The sequence below is a fragment of the Nicotiana attenuata genome, chromosome 1, assembly GCF_001879085.1.
Source record: "Nicotiana attenuata strain UT chromosome 1, NIATTr2, whole genome shotgun sequence".
Lineage (NCBI taxonomy): Eukaryota > Viridiplantae > Streptophyta > Magnoliopsida > Solanales > Solanaceae > Nicotiana > Nicotiana attenuata.
The window spans coordinates 101,674,496-101,689,535 of NC_031989.1; the positions used below are offsets into that span (position 1 = coordinate 101,674,496).

Here is a 15,040-nt window from a genome sequence, read left to right on the forward strand (position 1 = left end):
ACTTCTACAAGTCATGTATATCATGAAACTTTGCTACAATTCAAGTGTTATTTATTAATGCAAGACTTTTAATTTTAAATAATTATTATATAATAAATTTTAGGTACTGATAAACCATCAGCAAAGTAGTAACAACCATATAGAAAACGATTAAGAAATTATTTTGATCCATTGACAATTAAATCTCATAATTAAGCATTGACATCTGTCAGTTACCACTTTCCAAATAAAATGAATCTTAAAATCCTCTTTTCTAAAAGAGAGAGAGACATCTTCAAAATTATCAATATATTTATAGGCTGCAAATTTACATCCAATAACTTGTAATAAATCATGATAGTGTTTGATAAATATTATAGAACACATAAAAAAATACACTAAGTGTTTACATGATATATTAGTAGCCAAATTAAAAATATATGCATGTTCAGTATTTATTGAATAAGTCAACACACTTGATCAAGCTATTTCAATTACACAAAGACTAAATAGTTTAAAGTGATCAGAAAGGTTCAAAAGAAATTCAAATTGATGAAAAATTCAAACAAAATTAAAGTACTTAAAAAAAACTGAATATTCAAACCATAGTTCAACTTATGCAAGTTCTGTTTTGAAAGCTTACATATGAAAAGCTTAGCTATTATTAAAAATTAATGTAACTAAGAATATTATTAATAAATGATGATATAAGAGTTCCAAAGCGGACTGCATATACTTATTAGGCTAAGAAGATTAAGTGAAGGAAACATATCTCACATATTTTACAGAGAAAAATCACATCCTTGAAAGCTTTGGAAATTTTTCAAGTTCAATAAATGAAAATTAGTAAACTGTAAGCTTACATATGTTTGTTCTTGATTCAACCCGCTTATTTTCCTGCACAAATAATATTGTACTTTTGTGTAATATGAATAATACGAAATCTTAAATCCCAAATACTAAAATGAGAATTCATAGGAAAAATGGAAAAGATACTCCTTGGACAATTGAAGCAAATTGATTCACATATTAAATACTCAAACTTCCACCGAGAACGTAACTGATTCTAGGTATTCAATATTTTGTAGTTCAACGATGAACTTGGTTATCTTCGTACTTTAAGATGATAGCTGAAATAAAAATTAGAGCTTCGTGCTGATAACGTATTATGAAATATAACTCAAAGTAACAATACGGAACAAGGAAATAAAAGCAATTTAGTAAAACATGAACAAGAAATGGAGATAGAGAGAAGGAAGAGATTTCTTCTTCAATTGTGTGTATTTTCCTATCAATTACAAGACCTTTATATAGGCATAAAAAGTGAAGAAAATATGTCATAGAATATGTCATTGAACATACAAAATATATCATTGAAAATGTCATTAAGCATTTGAGATGAAGATCATGGAAGAAGAGTAGACATCCACCATAATTTGATATTTATCATAACAGTCCTAGAATAGTAGGAATAGTTGAAATTTGGTACTGGACATCCACTTCGTGGATAAGTGGATATAGTTCCACTAAATTTATGAGTAGTTGCTAAATGTAGTGAAATTTCACACGTATTACTTTATGTTTTCCTCACTTCTGCAATTGATCTGAAACCTCAATGTTTGTCGATGGAGGAAAGACGCAGGGAATGAAGAACGGGAGAGAAAGAAAAAAATTTAGGACTTCTATTATGAAGGGCATTTTGGAATAATGAAAAAATATTAGGGATGAAAGAGTAAACAACTTGGTCAAACCTAACTAGCTTTTAAGCCAAAAAGCAATAAGTTTGAAATTGTCCAACTTATTACTTTTGGCTTGTTTTGGGCCTTTTGGCTTAAAAGTCAAGAGCTTGTAAGCACTTTTTAAATTTTGCCAAACACTGAAATAAGCTAAAAATAGCTTAAAATCCAATCCAAACACCCTCTTATTAAAGAAAAATGAATAAACAAGAATGGAAAAATGAGAGACCACATTGAAAATTTTTCCAACTTCTCTCATGCTGAAAGATGAAAGTCCAACAATAAGAAACTCTCTTACACTTGAGGTTTCTCATTTAGGAGTTCTTCTCAGTTTTTTCTTATTTGTGCAAGAAAACCTTATAGTAGAAAGAAAAGGTTTATAAACAAAGAATGGAAATTAATTAAGGAACATGTATTTTGGAGAAAAGAAAGAGAGCATCTCAAGAAAGTTTTCTTTGAAGATTTTCTGTATGTATATATACACTACAGCTTCATCCTTTCCATCAACAAGAACAAAGAACAAAGGATAAAGGGAAAGATTGCATACTAGCAAAAGTAAGAAAAGAAACACAGAAAATGGGGTTCAAAGGGAGCTACAGCTGCTGTACCAACTCAAGTATGCGAGATTTTGTGCGAATAGGAGAGAATCAATATTCCTGCCATTCGCTATCTGTTTCTTCCTCCTCGAATCAGTGACAGACTTAGACTAGATACGAATAGGAGAGAATCAATTGCATCTAACTCGGACTATATATATGTACATGTGTGAGCGCGTGCAAGTATAGAAAGCAGAACCCACTAATTCAAAATTTTGGCATATTCCACAAAAGCGTTGCATGAAACACACTTGCTTTTATAGGACGGAAAGTGATTTATAAACGAATCCAGGATTTAAAAGCAGTGGTGCACTTCTCAATACAAATATATACATAATATTCTTTAAATTTTCTACAAGACATGTAGTATGAGTCCGTCTACTGCACGTTGCAAGTACTGCTTACATGAGAAATTACAGTGACCCATAAAAAGTTTTGCCACACTGCTATATGAGATTAGTTTGGGAAGAACAAAAGAAGGCACACTCCAAATTCAAAGTTCACTATTCTGAGAAGTTTTTCATAATTTTCATCGCTAACCTTGAAAGATTATTCACTATCTTCTGCTATGTATTGATTTCATATGTCACACTGGTTTCAAGAAGGACCAGCCGACTTTGCAGAAAAAATGGCAAAGGTTTCAGAAGGATTCTCCTGATGCAGAAAATTGACAAAAGAAAAATCAGTGCAAAGTTTGAAAATTGCATTCTTCACGTTAAACAACCAAACACTGATAACTTAAGCAGTGAAAAAGGATGAAGAATTGCCAGCAAAAGAAGAGCAAAAAAACATTAGTCCTAAAGCCAGTGAGCAAACAGAAGCTAAAAATCACGAGCAGATAAAAGTAGTTCTTACAGTGAATCAGAAAGGGAATTGTCAGATGATGAGACGGATGATGAAACAACCACAATTTCAAGTCGTTTGGCTGCAAACCTGAAAGAAGCCAAGGAAAATAATGAAAATGACTATTGTTTCTCTGTTGGTTCTCGGTACTAGGGTCTATGTCCCCCACGTGATGAGGTCCGCGAATGAAGCTGAAGAAAAATGAAACTAGTCTTTCTGTAGCTCAAATTTAGTTGTGGGTAATTTGCGTCTATGGTTGTGAATTGAATGAGGAAGGGGAGTCTTAGCGTAACTGGTAAAATAGTTGCCATGTGACCAGGAGGTCACGGGTTCAAGCTATGGAAACAGCCTCTTGCAGAAATGCAGAGTAAGGCTGCGTACAATAGACTTTTGTGATCTGGCCCTTCCCCGGACCCCGCGCATAGCGGTAGCTTAGTGCACCGGGTTGTGAATTGAATAACTATTCAGCTACCAAACTATAATCATTCAATTTATTATGAATCTAAAAAAAACCATCATTTGTATAAATCACAAGTGCCAAAGAGGTGAAATGGTCGGCATCTCATGTGTCCTCACTGAAGGGGAGAGCAAATGACCAAATCCAAGTCCTAAGAGCTCATTTAACCCGACAGATAAAGCAGAAAATGTTACTACTATAAAAGGGAAATGGGATCAGGAAGGAGAATATCTGCATCCGAGGCCTCTAACCATCAAGCAACAGTTAAACTTATTTAAGAAATTATCATTCTGTTAGACCTTAATGAAAATGCAACTTGAAGAAGAAAAATACTCAGGCATGCCACTTCGTCAACTGAAATATGAAGAATTTGTCAACTGCAAGACATCTAAGATATGTCCTGTGATTAAGAGGAAGAATCAGTAGAGCTCAGTGAATTAAAAGCCAGAGCATCGTCTTGCATTCGCCAAAATAAAGAAAGGAGGAAGAGACAAGACATAGATTAGTAAGAGTATAAAAGCAATTTCACTGTTGAGCAGCTACATAGCAGATTATCTAAGGATGATCATTGTCTATTGGATTGCTAATCCAAATTTATATGCAAGCACATTATGAAATGAATCTGTCTCCGGTACAAGTGTATCAAGAATTACCTGAAAAGTTAAATCTGCTCAATAATAGGATGTACAAAAGTGCCTTTTGAAAGGCAACTGTTACAAGTGTCACTAGTGCTAGGTGTGCAACAGCGTCTTCTGCTTCCTCTGCAGCCTTATATGCTCCAGGACTTTTAAGCAACTCTCCAGCCACTGTCACTGTCGCCTCGAAATGAAGATCATGATATGAGCTCTTCCTTTTACTATGGTAACACAGGCACACTAAGGTTCTTTTTGCGTACATCTGCAGCTTCCTCTTGGACTATAGTTAGAAACTTCTGTAAGCAATCTAATTTAGACATTCAAAAAAGAAGCAGAATTAAATAGCATAGAGGATAAAGTTGCAGATGAACTGCCAAAAATAAATTACTAGTAATAAATAGAGTTGAAGAAGGTACTTCATACTCTACGTGGGATAAAATTTACTTTTTTACTGAAAAGAACTAGGCAAAATGCAACCTTTTGGGTTAAGCTGTAAAGAAGCAAGCGGAAATCTCATTTTTCCCAATGTACTTAAAACTCGTTTACTTGGAAGACACAAGAGTATTAGTAAAACCTTTTTAGACACAAAAAAGACACTACAGAGAGTATGAAACAAAACAAGGTGTAACAATTGATAAAGCAGTACTAGTGTCCACCAAATATTGAAGTGCTTGTTGTTTGAAGCAATGTTCTACAACAGAAAAAAAAATTCTTCTAAATGAAGGATGCTTAGATGAATAAGCAGAAAAAGCAAAGGTAATGACACCAAAATCTCAAAAGGATTTCGAGTGTATTTTTTATCAAAGAAACAGAACATCTTAAGCTTTTCACCTTTGCTTGATCTCAGAAGAAGTTGAAAATTTCACCTTCCAAGTCTGAGGAAATAGTTGAATGATCACTGGTACAAAAGAACTTGCCTGAAATTGTAAGAATTGTCAATTTACGGCACAAAAGTAATTTTTCGATAGTCTTCCAGCTGCAATAAAATTCCATTCATGTTAATCTCAAGACAAAAACCAACTATTAGCCTGAAAAGTAGCTTTAACCTCAATTTGGATCAAGAGTAAAGAAGGCAGAAGAAGACTTCTCCTTCAATTTCTACAACTTGAGAAGAATGTTAGATTCAGACAAGCAAAGTTCTTCATGTTGTGCTAGTTATTGCAAGAAATTCTTGTAACTGCTGGTATTACTCTGTGCCAAAACGAACAAAGAGAACCAAATAAAATGTCACTTACTGAGAGTATAAAATCCATAAGAGTGGTGCAAGAATGACATCGTCGACTGTCACTTTCCATGTCAATTTGCAAAATGAAAACTGGAAAAACTACATATTCGATTCATTTTAACTGTCTTTTAAGGTTTTTGCACATCCCCCTCAAGGATGAATTAATGATACACTAATAAGGATGAATATGGAAAAAAGAAGTAAATGCTTCTTGTTTTTCTGAAACTTCAAATATTGGGAACAAATTCAGCTTGAATCACAAGATATACTGTCCTGGTTTCTGGAAGCATCATAGATGAAGCATAAAATTCAAATAGCAGTAATAGCAGCAGAAAGCTCTTGCAAACTGTCACAAACCCCTCCAGATACTAAATACTAGAATAAAAAACAAATTCCTCCTGAAGCTACTGGTTATCTTTTTGTTAACAGGCCATCCACCCAAGCTACTGGTTATCTTTTTGTTAACAGGCCATCCACCCAATTCAAGCTACGAATATCCCTTACATAAAAGACAATTCTTCAAATCAAGAAATGCAAAGGGCAAAAAGCTACTAATACAAATGGTTAAACAAGGTAACCATTCATATAAATGAAGGCATACAATAACAGATACAATCCAATTATTATTGTGTATGTAATCACATTGTCAAAACAATCCGATTAAGAGATCTTCTCAAAATTGGAATGAAATTGTAGGACCGGCCATTTTTGCGCATTCCTTCATCTAGAACACTGGTAAGTTTATAATCATCTTCTCCCTTTACTTCCAACTTACGACTATCCTGATGTGGAGTATAAATACCAGTAAACAAACTCAAAGTTATTTATTAATTGCAAGAGACCAAACTACTTGAGCATTAGACTACTGAAATAGAATGAAACAGATAAGGCAATTCATGAGTTCAACAGTCCATAATAAGGCAGTACAGTCAAATCAATCCAGTTTAGTATACAAATGTAGATTCAACAAAATCCTGAAACTAGTTGCAATACAAATGCAGCTTCAGCAGAAATGAAAAACACTGCACTTCATTTCATGTCCAACTTGGAGATTACACGATATGTACCTGGAATTAAGTCACAAGGAGAAGAAGAATAAGAATCAGCAGCAGCAAATGACAAAGCAGCAGTTCAGATCTAAGCTCACAACCCAGCAACCAATATCAAAAGTAATCCAGAATCGAAATGTGAAAACACAGCACCAACGTCAACCAAATAGACTCGGATAAATCCTAAATCGACAAAAATTAAACCCAGGAAGAACTTCTGAAACTTCCAGCAATTAAAAATTGAGCTAAGAGATGAAAATCAACAACTAACACTCGAAATCAATCCAGAAATGCAATATAACAGTATTTTTTTTGGTTTTTTCTATAGTATTTTCTGTTTGTTTTTGGATTTTCGGGGCTGGATCTCAGATCTAAGAGAGGATTTTGAGTTCCTAAGGATTTGAAGTTCAAATCTTAGGCTCAGATTTGCAGAGATGGTGTGAAGTGAATAGAAACTTTTGCAAGAAGAGGAACATTTTTAGATGAAGTATATGTACATTGTCTGAGAAAACAAATGACGTCAGCCTGGGAGCATCAATTTTTCAATGTGGTTTGAATTAAATGGTTGTTCCACCACCAAATGCTCAAGCAACGGGCAATGGGAGACTGAACCTCTAAGAAATTCGGAGGAAATTGTGACTTAGCTCTAGGCTGATTAAACTATCAAATCCCTTGAAGACAGGTGGAGGATGTACGAAACATCTTTGAAGAGTCAAATGCCTCAACTACAAACATGTGCAAAATGAAGAAGGCAATTCGTATGAGATACCATACATGGGGCAGTCGTCAAGATCAGTAATGGAGAGGATAAAATTTGTAATGGGTCCAGCAATCCTGATTGTTTTATATTCAGAACCAATATTCTTCTGAAACAGGCAGAAGAATAAATATCAAGAGTAAAGAGGCAGAAAGATAAAAACTTTATATAAGCATCCCTGTGAAAGGCTTCTCCTTCATTTCCAAAATCTCAAAAAATTTGAAGTGTACAATTTATCAAACGTAAGAGAAAACCATCTTAAGTTTTTCGGCTTCCTCCGTTTTTGTTAGTCCACTATCTTTATAGTTTCAAAGCTGCTATGGAAATTTTAATCAAGAATTTTACCACTGAAAATGCTATTCTTGGACTTGTAATGTGTACACATGAGGAAACCCGAATCGCTTATTCAGAAAATATGATTTCCAAGATAAAGTAGAATGGCATAACAATCAAATTATAAGAAGTGATCTACCTACTCAATAAGCTTGCTTGGAAAGCTTAAGCAATGTTCTAACTGTCAGTATTTCAACTTCCGCAATTCCATTGATTTAATTTCTTTCCAGAGGTAAAAGGAACTTGCACATAAGTGAAAAGTATACCTAAATAAATCAAGTGAAATAGATCACTTCTTATTTCCCAAGTGAAATTGTGGTATAATGTCAAGCAAAGAAGGATGCTTCGCCATAACATCTATTAGTAACTTTACTGTACTTGCATCCAATGAGAAGCCCCTTTCATTCATTTCCTTCAAAAAGGTTTCCATTTCAGTAAATTTGCTACACTTGAGAAATCCTTGCACAATAATATTGTAAGAGGCATTGTTCGGCGAACAACCATTGTGCTCCATTTTTCTTAGCATATCTTTAGCTTCATCTAACAACCCTTTTAGACATAGTCCATTTATTATTGTAGTGTATGTAATCACATTGGGAAACAATCCAATCAAAGAAAGCTTCTCAAAAATAGCATGAGCTTTGTCGAACTGACCATTTTTGCACAATCCATCAATAATAACAGTGTAAAGTTCAATATCAATATCTTCTCTCTTTTTTTCCAACTCATGAAATAGCAACATTGCTTTCTCAACAAGCCCATTGTGAAAGTAACCGTCGAGCAAAATGCAATTAGTGCATAAATTAGGTTTGAGCCCAGTAGATAGCATTTCAGCAAAGAATTTTTCGGCAAAGTCGGTTCTTCCAGCATCAAATAGACCTTTCAAGATAGTACTGTATGTAACAATGCTAGGTTTCAATCCATTTCGAGAAATATCATGAAACAAATGCATGGCCTCATCCAATTTCTTTTTCTTACAATATCCATTTATTAATATGTTATAGCAAAAAATGTTAGGCTCAATGCTCTTATCAATCATGGAATCAAAAATTCTCCTTGCTCTATCCATTTGACCACGTAAACAATATCCATCAACTATCACACTGTAGGTGACCACATCTGGCTCTACACCTTTTCCAATCACGTGTCTCACTACCTCCTCGGCATCTTCAACTTTTCCTTCTTTGCATAGTCCATCGGTCACTATGGTCAAGGTTTGCACATCTGGATAAATATTAAGATTTACCATTTCGAAGAACAAAGTCCTAACCTCTTCCCACTGACCAAGCTTACAACAACCATCAATCAATGAATTATATGTGATAACATCGGGAGGAATGCCTTTTTGTTTCATCTCTTCAAAAAGGCCAATTGCAGCATCTAGCATTCTATCCTTGCAAAGAGCATCTATAACAATGTTGTAGATGTATGTGTTGGGCTTAGTGCTTCCTTGTTCCATTACCCTAAGCAAATCGAATGTTTTTTGAGTATGGCCCATTTTGCTAAGCCCATTCATGACAATTGAATACATGACTTCATCAGGCTCACAAATATTCTCTCTCACCAACTTTTTGAACAAGTTAACTGCATCTTTTATCTTACTTTCCGCAAAGAGTCCCCTTAGTAGGGTGCTAAAGGCGACAACATTAAATGGAATGCCCTTCTTCAAGTAAATGGCCAACACTGAAAATCCGCAGTCAGAACAATGCATTAGGCAATAATTGTTAATCACTATATTCAAGATGAAATCATTAATTGGGATGCCTAATTTCCGCATTTCTCGAAAAAGGGAAAGAACAGAAGAGTAACGCTTCATATTTACCATAGTCTTTAATAATTTGGAGAAGCTAAAAACAGAAGGAAGGGGCTGAGTTCTGACCATTTGACGAAAGAGACTCAAAGCATCATCTAAACACTTGACATTCTCAAACCGACGTGGGACTTCCACTTCCCAATAACCAGTAAAAGATTCTCTAACATGTTGCAAAATAATCTTCTTGTGTTTGAAGCAAATACACTAAGAGAAAGGGTTTGAAGTTTGAGAAATGAAGCAGAAAAACAGCACCTTTCAGAACTTGAGCTTTTGCAAACCCAGAAATATTCATCGTGTTATAAAATATCTTGCAAATCTAACTACAGAAGAAATTAGAGATTCAATATTTCATAGACAACAAAATATCTTAAACCATGACGAAGCTACACATGGAGAATGATCATAGTTCAAAGTTCAAAATTCAAAATTAGTACAAAATAGCAAAGAGGTAGTGTCACCAACTCTAAAAGCCAGTCAAGAAGAAGCTGATACCTTTTGAAAGTGGTTGACACCTCTTTCTCTAATAATTCCAGCAATTGATTAATTTTCCCCAGTTACCAAAATCACCAAAGGCTCCAAATATACGGTTTGTCTTCTGCATTGAAGCAAACAATCAGTTATCTCAAATCCTCACCACAGAAGCAAAATTACATAAGCATGCATATATATATACAAAGATGTAAATTTACCCGCTTCACAGCATCATAACATAGTATCATCTGCTGCGCACAGCATCATCATTCAAAATGTCAGATATTGTCGTGTAGGTAAATCAAGCTCACTTGGTGCTGGCCAACTGTGCGCGGAAGAGCTTAGCAGCTGCAACCAAGTTGTTGAGGGCAGGCTTAACTTCAGTATATTTGTGCGTCTAGAAGCTATAGACAGGGTTACCCCAGAGGATGTTGGTATCAAGGACTGCAAGGATCTTGCTGATCCTGTCAGCAATTTGTTCTGTCAATGGAATCCTTGGCTAATGGATGTCGTATACGCCAGCGCAATCCCAGCACCATAATTCACTCCCTCGCGGAACACAAAAAGAAACTTCTCACCTGACCTGAAGGTCGCGATGGTGATCACGTCAACATCCATGTCGATAATTGAATGGATGATGATGTCATTGAAGTTTGATTAGCGTGGGTCTAAATCTGTCACAAACAACGGCCAGCCAAGAAGATTAGAATCTCGTAAAAGAAAGAAAAATATTACTCCCTCCCATGCTTTTATTTGCCACTTTAGTGTCACAAAAAAAATTGGCTCAAAATATTTGTCACTTTTGAAAACAAGAAGGCTTAACTATTCTTCCCAATTCCGCCCGTACTACTCCAAGAAGGCCAATAGTCATGACTGACTTGTCTAAAGAAAAGATAAGAGTAATAAAATTAAAAGTCCCTAATGATTACTGTTACTGGATAAATTTTTAAATTAGTGTACCAAAATCTTAAATGGGTACCCTTTTAGAGATGAATTCACCGAGCAGGATAATAATACCCCTGCTAAAGAGCCAGCAAAAGAAGCTAAAAGTCTTCCAGAAATATCTCCAGCGGATAAAAGTAGTTCTTACAGTGAATCTGAGAGTAATCATCAGATGATGCGACTGATGATGAAACAGCCAGATATGCTAGTGGTTTGGCTGCAAACTTGAAGAATCCAAGAAAAATGATGAAAATGACTCTTGGTGCTCTATTGGTTATTGGTACTGGGTTCTATGCCGCCAACATGATGAAGTCTGCGAACGAAGCAAAAGAAATAGGACTAGCAGCTATAGCTCAAATTTGGTTGGGATATTTGCATTTCCCTCCCAGCTACGATTGTGAATAGAATAACTAACAAAGGATCCCCTTTTCATTTCTAAAAAGTAATCAACCCATTTGTTATGAATCAAAAAACCATCTATAGAATAAATCATGCACTAATGAGGTATGCATCTCATGTGTGCTCACTAGAGGTCTTGGATCATTTGAACCCATTGTGTATAAGGCTGCATCTGCCTCTGCTTGCACGGTTGTACACCAACTTAATAGATTACTTACTGATAATCTTTTTTCATTGGATTTCTAATCCAAAATATGTGCAAGCATATTCGGCAATAATCTCTCTCCAGAACAAGTGTCTAAAGATTAAATGACTTGGCGTGCTTCTGAAAAGCTACATCTGCTCAATCACAGCATGCAAAGATTGTCTAGAGTTAATCTGTTTCGCCACATGAGAGAGAGAGAGAGAGAGAGAGAGACGGACAGAGTTAACTTAGACTAGACCAATAATGGGAACATGATGAATTTCCAAGCCCCAAGTCATGTTTTTTTCACCTAATCCTATAGAAGACAGCAATCGCAACCGAATAGAACAAAAAGAATAACTAAGGGGCATAACAAAGAATTACCCTGTTAAGATCATATTAGTAGCCACTTAACTTCCACACAACACTTTAATGTTTGGGAAAATAAAATATACAAGTGCTTTAACTAGATGGTAGCTATAATCATCCTTCATTCAGTTCAGCCTCTTGTGTTAAAAGAAGACGATAAATGTGAAAATAAGTATAGCTGAATAAATCAAGTGAACTAAATCACATCTTATTTCCCAAGCGAAATTGAGGTATCATGTTAAGCAAAGAAGGATCCTTCGCTATAGCAGCTATTAGTAACTTTACTGTACTTGCATCACATGAGAATCCCCTTTCAGTCATTTCCTTCAAAAAAGTTGTCATTTCACTAGTTTTGCCAAACTTGAGAAATCCTCGCACAATAACATTGTAAGTGTAGTTGTCTGGCGAACAACCATTGTCCTCCATTTTTCTTAGCATATTTTTGGCTTCATCTAGCAATCCTTCTAGACATAATCCATTTATTATTGTAGTGTATGTAATCACATTGGGAAACAATCCAATCAAAGAAAGCTTCTCAAAAATAGCATGAGCTTTGTCGAGTTGACCATTTTTGCACAATCCGTCAATAATAACAGTGTAAAGTTCAATATCAATATCTTCTCTCTTTTTTTCCAACTCATGAAATAGCAACATAGCATTCTCAACTAGTCCATTCTGAAAATAACCACGGAGCAAAATGCGATTAGTGCATAAATCAGGTCTGAGCCCTATAGATAGCATTTCAGCAAATAATTTTTGCACAATGTCAGTTCTTCCAACTTCAAATAGACCTTGCAAGATAGTCATATATGTAACAATGTTAGGTTTCGGTCCATTTCGAGAAATTTCACGAAACAAATGCATGGCCTCAACCAATTTCTTTTTCTTACAATATCCATTTATTAATATGTTATAGCTAAAAATGTTAGGCTCAATGCTCTTATCAATCATGGAAACAAAAATTCTCCTTGCTCTATCCATTTGACCGCGTAAGCAATATCCATCAACTATCACATTGTAGGTGACCACATCTGGCTCTACACCTTTTTCGATCATGTGTCTCATTACCTTCTCAGCATCTTCAATTTTTCCTTCTTTGTATAATCCATCTATCACCATGGTCAAGGTGTGCACATCTGGATACATATTAAGATTTATCATTTCTAAGAACAAAGTGCTAACCTTTTCCCACTTACCAAACTTACACAAACCATCAATCAACACATTATATGTGATAACTGTCAGAGGCATGCCTTTTTGTTTCATCTCTTCGAAAAGGCTAATAGCAGCATCTATCATTCTATCTTTGCATAGGGCATCTATAACAATGTTGTAGATACGTGTGTTGGGTTTAACGCTTCCTTGTTCCATTACCTTAAGCAAATCAAAAGTTTTCTGAGTATGGGCCCTTTTGCTAAGCCCATTCATGATGGTCAAATATGTGACTTCATTAGGCTCACATATATTCTCTCTCACCAACTTTTTGAACAAGTTAACTGCATCTTTTATCTTACTTTCCGCAAAGAGTCCCCTTAGTAGGGTGCTAAAGGCGACAACATTAAATGGAATGCCCTTCTTCAAGTAAATGGCCAACACTGAAAATCCGCAGTCAGAACAATGCATTAGGCAATAATTGTTAATCACTATATTCAAGATGAAATCATTAATTGGGATGCCTAATTTCCGCATTTCTCGAAAAAGGGAAAGAACAGAAGAGTAATGCTTCATATTTACCATAGTCTTTAATAATTTGGAGAAGCTAAAAACAGAAGGAAGAGGCTGCTTTCTTACCATTCGACGGAATAGACTCACAGCTTCATCTAAACACTTGACATTCTCAAACCTGCTAGCTACCCCGAGTTTACCCTTTGCCGGAATGGATGTATTGCTATGACAAGAAGAACAATCTCTGGTTGTAAATGCCGAACCAGAACGGGAAATAGCAAAGCATGAGCTAATATACTAGTCCAGCTAGGGGTGTTCATAAAAACTCGAAAAACCGAATCAAACCGAAAATCAAACCAAACCGACCAAAAAAACCGATACTTTTTGGTTTGGTTTGGTTTTGGTTTTGAATTTTAAAAACCGATCAAATTTGGTTTGGTTTTGGTTTTAATCAGAAAAAAACCGAACCAAACCGACTATCGGAGTAGCTATTTCAAATTTATTATTATACCTATATATATGTATATTGTTATACAAAGTTTCAAAAAATTTATGGTAAATGTTAATAGTTTGCACTTTTAATATAGTTCTTTACCTTTATATTCTAGTTTACAACAACAACAACTACCCAGTAGAATCCCACATAGTGGGGTCTGGGGAGGGTAATATATACGCAGACCTTACCCCTACCCCGATAGGGGCAGAGAGGCTATTTCCGATAGACCCTCGACTCAGGAAGACGAAAATAAAGTAAGAAAAAATAAGAGGAGAGAATTCATTAGTAACTCCAGTAGAAATCGTAATAGTAACAGAAACATAAAAACCGAAAGATGAATGACATGCAATAACAGTAACCATAATCTAAGGCCCGGGGCTAAGACAAACAACAAGAATAGTGTGGGTCCCTGTGAGCACGTGATTTTTGCCCTAAGTGAATTATTCCCAGAAATTCAAACAAAATAATTTCTTTCATTATTTTGCTATTTTTGGGAATTCTTGTGTTATTGTCTGTTAATTGTTTGCATTTTATTTGTGCTTTTTAATTCATATAAAAAATATATAAAAAAAGGGGTACATTTGGCATGTACATTTAGGGTTCTGTTTTACATTTTAGGATTAATTAGAGAATTGATTGTTTCATAAAAGAAAATTCCAAAGTATAGTGTAGTTTGGCACCTTTAAGGTAGTTTTGTGTTAATTGTCATTTTGGGATTTAATTAGTTGTCTTTTTAATTTTAGGAATTAATTTAGATTTTTGTTATTTCCAAATTAAAAGAAATCAAGGAAAAAGAAATAAAAGAGAATAAGAAGAAGAATGTTGAAATTAAGTTGGTCTTAAAACAAAAAGAGAACAGGGCATTTATTTTGGGCCGATTTCAGTAGCCCAAACGGACCCTTCCTCCAAAATCACCTCCAGTCCAAGCCCAAACTAACCCCAAACCCAGCCTGCCCATTCACTAACCAAAACGATACCGTTTGGTCACGCTCAAATCTGAGCCGTCTAGGTTAGCCGATCGGACGATCAGGAAGTGTGGTCTTTTTGATATAAAACTGTCCGAAACCATACCCCCCCCCCTCTCAAACCCC

The 15,040-nt window shown here is 35.2% G+C and overlaps 2 protein-coding genes across 2 annotated transcripts in view; both read right to left on the minus strand.

Moving 5' to 3' along the window:
- Positions 2,622-9,552, minus strand: LOC109239100 (putative pentatricopeptide repeat-containing protein At1g12700, mitochondrial; the record flags this gene model as incomplete). Its single annotated transcript, XM_019405628.1, has 5 exons — positions 2,622-2,965; positions 3,167-3,244; positions 4,265-5,163; positions 5,293-5,437; positions 6,539-9,552. A coding segment is annotated over one exon (1,653 nt), but the record flags the coding sequence as incomplete, so codon positions are not given.
- Positions 11,914-15,040, minus strand: part of LOC109239109 (putative pentatricopeptide repeat-containing protein At1g12700, mitochondrial) — a 14,686-nt gene continuing 11,559 nt past the window's right edge. Inside the window, exon 2 of the mRNA XM_019405634.1 lies at positions 11,914-13,750. Coding sequence (XP_019261179.1) covers positions 11,990-13,750 — 1,761 coding nt within the window. The 3' untranslated portion in view covers positions 11,914-11,989. The remainder of the gene's footprint in view (positions 13,751-15,040) is intronic.